Below are 6,140 nucleotides of genomic sequence, written 5' to 3'. Positions count from 1 at the left end.
CAATTTCTGTTGTTTGCTATTTGTGTGTTTTCCTCTTATAGACACATCAAACATTTATTTGATTTCCCTGCCATTTCCTTATGCCCACTTCAATTTCTTCAGTTCCAGTTTAATTGTTGCTTTTTACATAGAAACTCTTACACTCTTTTTCTTTGTTCTTCACCCGCCTCCCCATGTATTCTGTTCCCCTGATCCTTAACAATATCATCAAAGATGCCTGCTACCCTGTCCATTCTCTTACCCCTCATCCATGCCCTGGGAGAAGTTACAGGAGCTGGAAAGCCTGGACAACCAGAGCCTCAGGAGAAGTTTCTTCCCCAATGGTATCTCCCCATGACTGTGTAGGTTCCCTCCTGCATTCCAAAGCCGTACGAGTTAGGATCAGTAAGTTGTGGGCATGTGACATTAGCACCGGAAGTACAGCAACATTTGCGGGCTGCCCCCAGCACATCCTGGAGGCATTTCACAGAATGCTTTCATGTTCTAATCTACATAAATCAAATCTAAACTTTATCTTTATCAGACTTCTGAAACCTATTTCACATCTCTCCCTGACGATGCCGCCACGTTCTCAGACCCTTAATGTGACCTCTTCTGTTCTTGTCACTTTAACATTTTGTTTTGGCACAGCCTCGGTCTGCTCGAGAATACTCTGCACATTCCATTGGATTTTTTGCACTTGCTGCTGCATTGATCATTGTACTAGTATCCCCAGTGCTGTTTACTCAGGGAACCTCACGAGAGCCATGAATTTCATCGCACCCTGCTATATATGACAGTAAACTCATCTGAATCTCAATCTGCTTCATAGCATCTGAATTTTTTGCTGGATTTTGAAAATCTGGTGATCCTCAGGCCTATTTGCATCTTTGACAACTTCATCCCTTTTCCTATGATCTAATACGAGGTTTAATTTTTCTCATTAGCCAAGGCCACACTTCTTAGAAATGTTTCAGTCCATAATAAACCAAATAGGCGCATAGAAACCTCAAAGGTGCAAAAGAGATCAACTCCCAACCAAGGTGTGCGGAGACCAGGGGAAAAGCTGCTTCATCATTATGTCTTGTGTTGTATGATCATGGTCTCATAACCAAGATTGTTCTTGGCAAATTTTTCTACAGAAGTGGTTTGCCATTGCCTTCTTCTGGGCAGTGTCGTTACAAGACGGGTGACCCCAGCCATTATCAATAATCTTCAGAGATTGTCTGCTTGGTGTCAATAGTCACATAACCAGGACTTGTGATATGAACCAGCTGCTCATAAGACCATCCACCACCTGCTCCCACGACTCCTCGTGACCCTGACTGGGGGTGCTAAGCAGCTGCTACACTTGCCCAACAGTGACCTGCAGGACGAGCACCTTACACCTCCTTTGTTAGAGACCTATCTCAACTCCAACACCCCGGAAAAGTAGCAGAGACATTAAAAGACAATTTATTCATCAATCTCAACAATTAATTGCCATAGTTTATTGGAATCAAAACTTCTAGTGAGGGGAAGAATTCAGTTTGCCTGGGGGAAGTGGCTGGTTAGGTGACATACAGTATGTGAGCACCAGGCAGGTGAAGCAGAGTGTGGCCCTGGGTTCTGAGTGGGATAATGAGTGTTAATTACAATCACACTTATCCATGCCTGTAAAGTTAGCAGATTTAGATTAAAACACAGATACGCTCTGGCCAAGGCTTCCATTTCAGTAGTGTGGTGCTGGGGTCACAACAATTACACAATCTATGTAAACAGATGAAAGCACCAAATTGATGTACATCAAAACATCCTATCCGATGCATCGTGGCTTGGTACAGAAACTGCTCTGCCCACGACTGCAGGAAGCTGCAGAGAGTTGTGCATGCACTTCAGCACTATCCAGAAACCAGCCTCCCCTCCATGGAGCCTACCTACACTTCTCATTGACTCCGTAACGCATCCGCCATAATCAAAGATCCCACCCACCTTGGGCATTCACTCTTCTGCCCCCCTCATCAGACAGAAGATATAAACACCTGAAAGCATGTACCATTGGGCTCAAGGATAATATCTACCCCACTGCTGTATGACGATTGAATCCTTCACTAGTATTATAAAGTAGACTCTTGACTTCAGGGTCCAGCTTGTTGTGACCTTGTGACATTTTAATGCATTAAATGCATTGTAATGCATTTCTTCTGTATTGTAACACTTTATTCTACATTATGTTATTGTTTTGGCTTGGACTGTATCAAAGCACGACTGTACTGATTTGACCTGTAGGAACAATTCACTCTACAACAAGTGACAAGAATAATCCAATTTACTAATTTACCACTCTACATAATAGCTGTTAAATTTGCTGATAACACAAAATAAGAGAGATACTATGGTGAGAGGAGAACATCGGGAGGAAATAAAGGGATATAGATATATGGATAATCAGCTTCCCTGTCCACCCCCCTCCTTCCATCCTCCACACTCCCCTCATCCCCCCCGCACTTCAGGAGCATCACTCTTTGAGCAAACCTGCTCCAATGATGACCCCCGGCAGGTTTTATTTTACTCTGTACCTGCTCCAGCAGAGGCGAATGCGTCCGGGCTCACTCTCAACCCCAAACCGAGGCAGCAGCACTGATGTCCCTGGTGGGGTGACCCGCGCAGAGGCTGCACACAGCGAAGCTGCCCAGAGGAGGCAGCTACCTGAAAAGTGAAACCTCTCAAGCTCGAAACCAGTGGAACCCGTTCCACCAGTTTCTCACAGAGAACACAATGCGATCACCTCCCTGTTTCATAGAGGCTGCGTTTCCAGAAGAGAATGGGAGAAAGACGGAAGGATTCCTACGGCAGAGCAGGGGAGACAGCTGTCCGTGCAAAATAAACACTCCCGGGGTATCCCAGCCGCTGAAGGACCCTGTGCAAAGTCAGTGCAGGATACCTGGCTAACTTCACTCGACCAGAACGACTGGAGTGCTGGGCAAAGGAACGACAAGGGACTTGCCGAGCTCGAGTTTCCGAACTCCTCCAAGCGCAGTTCTCAGCTTTCAACCGGGCAGCATGTAACCCGGTTTTGATCCCGTTGTGAGAAACGCACTCGTGTTTTCCTGTTGAGAGAGACAGAGAGAGTGAAGAGCCCCCGGGTAAGTGACAGATATATCCACCTGTCAACCGCCCCCTGAGGCGCCGAAGGAAAGCCCCTGCAGGAACGCGAGTGACAAGGAAGCGAGCTTCATGTGATACCTGTACACGTGTGTGGTGTGTGTGTGTGCCACAATGCTGGAGGGGAACGGCTCTGAGTGCGAATGTGCCGTCTGCTGGAACCCTTACGACAACGCCTTCCGCACGCCCAAGATCCTGGAGTGCAAGCACACCTTCTGCCTGGAGTGCCTGGCCCGGATGAGCCTGGCATCGGTGCCCGAGATGGACCCGGGCATGTCCTGCCCCCTGTGCCGCCACCTGACGCCGCTGGGCGCCGGGCAGCTGGTGACGGGCCTTCGAACCAACGTGGAGATCCTCAGCCGCATGAGGCTGCAGCCGGTCCACGTCTACCTGGACCACGGGCGCCTGTTCTACAAGGGGCCCGGGAAAGCCAGCTTCCTGCTGCGCCGGCCCACCGTCTACACGCTGAGCCTGGACGTGGAGCGGGAGAACGGGCTCCCGCTGCGCACACAGGCGGCGCCGGCGCTGGAGGACCGGCTCCCGCAGAACATCATGTGGAAGTGCTGCCAGAGCCCACCCTGCAGAACCGTCATGTACATCATGATCGTCATGTTTGGGATTACAATCATTCTTGTCATCTCCCTGTTCTGGACCAAGAAAATACTGTGGGACCTGGGCTGAGGACGCGCTCGCACTGACGTGGCACCTTTCACACCCTCGGGCCGTCTCCAAGGGCTTTCCAGCCAATGAACTGCTTGATCTGGGTCTGTAATAGCATGTAATGTAGAAAAGGGGACGATTAATTTGAAGACCTCACAAATAGAAATATGCAATCGGGTTTAGTTATTGATGGAGGATTGACTGTTGGCTAAGTACACTGAGATAAACACCTTGCTCTTCCTCTATAAATACAGGGAGAGTGCCAGAAAACTGGCCAGGCGGCGTCAGAGGGTTTCAAATCCAAAATGTTGTCTGCTCCAGTCGCCGCTGATGCTTTTATTTCATATTTTCAGCATCTGCAGATGCCTATTATTTTTATTTTGTTCTTCTTTCAAATTATTTTATTGAGGTACAGCCCTTCCGGCCTCACTGCCCATCAACCCCAATTTAACCCTAGCCAAATCACGGGCCAAATTACAATGACCAATTAACCTACCAAACGGTAGGTCTTTGGACTGTGGGTGGAAACCAGAGCACCCGGAGGAAACCCACGCGGTCATGGGTTGAACCGTACAAACTCCTTAAGGCACTGACTGGAATTGAACTCTAGTCGCCTGTACTGTAAAGCGCTGTGCTAACTGTTATACTACCATTAAGCTCACACAACAGCTCCACCTCCAGCAAAGCAGTATCCCCGCGTGGCGTACTGGAGCAACGAGCCAGATTTTTTTTCTGGATGGCACCAGGGAGGAAGGTGGGAAGCACAAGCTTCTGGGGAACCCACGAGCCTGAATTTATCTCACGATTGTTGGATTTGATGTGCCTCAGGCAACAAATTGGCTTCGGGAAATGTTTGGTGCAATTTCAGCAATTAATGATTTCACTCTAGTATTCAGGAAACAGAAATCCCTCAGTATCAACTCCTAATTTGTGACCCCTGCCCAGAAAGCAACCTTGTGGTCCGGTCTCCACCTGGATTTGAGCCAAAACTCCAAAGGACACAAACAGCATTTTAGCAATGTTACAACTACCATGTTATACTTCCCCGGCAAGTGAGAGTTCTGGCACACAGACTCCCAGGCAAGGTCACTGATACCTTACTTCCTCGTTATAGCAGAGAAAGAGGCCATTCAGCCCAATGGGTCTGTTCTGACGTTCAGAGGGAAAGCCATGCAGAACATTTTCTCTTTTTGTACTCTCTCACACACATACATCCATCACTTCATTTTGATTCTTTTGCTACTAATTTACTCTTAAGAAATAATTTACAGTAGCTGATTAACCTATCAGCTTATCTTTGGGATGTGGGAAGAAACTGGAACCTACACAGTCACAGTGAAAACCTACACTCTCCACACAGACAGTACCCGAGGTCACGATCGTGCCTGGATTGCTGGGTCACTGAGTCTGTATCACTGAGCCACCCTTGATTCCCAGCTCCTGCACAATGACTGACAGCAAGTGGTCACTGCACTGATTCCTGTGTATCTGCTATTCTGATGTCAGATTCCAGTACAGTAAGGTGATTCTCCAGTTCAGTCCCTGCCAGTCAGAGGAGAGTGGAAGGAGTGATCGCAGCCAGTGCAGAGTAACCCCATAGCCATCTCCCTCAACAACTTTGGATACTGTTGGGGGAGATGACCCAGCAGAGGAAAGCCACAGCGGTCAGGTCTCTAGCACTGAAACTGGCTCTGTGGCTCAGAAGGGAAGGGAGGGGGGATAAGCGGTGAGCTGTGATGATAGGGGATTTGTTGGTTAAGGGAAAAGAAAGGAGTTTCTGTTGATGGGAATGAGATTCCTGGATGGTATGTTGTCTCCCAGGTGCCAGGGTCAGGGAGATCTCGGAACAAGTCCTCAGCATTCTTAAGCGGAAGGGTGAGCAGCCAGAGGCCGTGGTTGATATAGGTACCAATGACATCCGTAGGAAGAGGGATGAGGTTCTGCAAAGTGAGTTTGGGGAGTTAGGTGCTAAGTTAAAGGACAGGGCCTCCAAGGTTTTGATCTCACGTGCTAGTGAGGCCAGACATAGGAAGATCATACAGTTTAACGTGTGGCTAAAGAGTTGGCTTCAGACATTTGGATCACTGGGTTCCCTCCCAGGGAAGGTGGGACCTGTACAGAAGATAAAGTTTGCACCTAAACTGGAGAGGGTCTAATATCCTAGTGGAATGTTTGCTCAGACAAAATCAGAATCAAAAGGTTGAACATGGTGGGGCTAATGTTCTGAATTGTGTATATTTCAATGCAAGAAATATTGTAAGAAAGGCAGATGCTCAGCATTCCAGGTTTATCGTATTAGATGTGATTTGGTGAGAAGGATTAGAGGGGGAGGGGTGGTTTGATTAGTCAAGAAAAAT

General features: G+C 48.0%; 1 protein-coding gene across 1 annotated transcript; it reads left to right on the top strand.

Moving 5' to 3' along the window:
* The first annotated feature begins 2,451 nt into the window (after positions 1-2,451).
* On the top strand, positions 2,452-5,783 carry LOC132407599 (E3 ubiquitin-protein ligase RNF183-like). Its single transcript, XM_059994347.1, has one exon. It carries the CDS (start codon positions 3,238-3,240, stop codon positions 3,802-3,804), a length of 567 nt encoding a protein of 188 aa, XP_059850330.1. The 5' UTR covers positions 2,452-3,237; the 3' UTR covers positions 3,805-5,783.
* The last annotated feature ends 357 nt before the right edge of the window (positions 5,784-6,140 follow it).

The sequence above is a fragment of the Hypanus sabinus genome, chromosome 18 (assembly GCF_030144855.1).
Source record: "Hypanus sabinus isolate sHypSab1 chromosome 18, sHypSab1.hap1, whole genome shotgun sequence".
Taxonomy (NCBI): Eukaryota; Metazoa; Chordata; class Chondrichthyes; order Myliobatiformes; family Dasyatidae; genus Hypanus; species Hypanus sabinus.
The sequence above is the reverse complement of the archived record's forward strand: the minus strand, read 5'-3'. Positions and strand labels throughout refer to the sequence as shown.

Bases quoted from the DNA above. Each gene is read 5' to 3' on its own strand.
- LOC132407599 (XM_059994347.1), top strand. From the start codon at position 3,238: ATGCTGGAGGGGAACGGCTCTGAGTGCGAATGTGCCGTCTGCTGGAAC.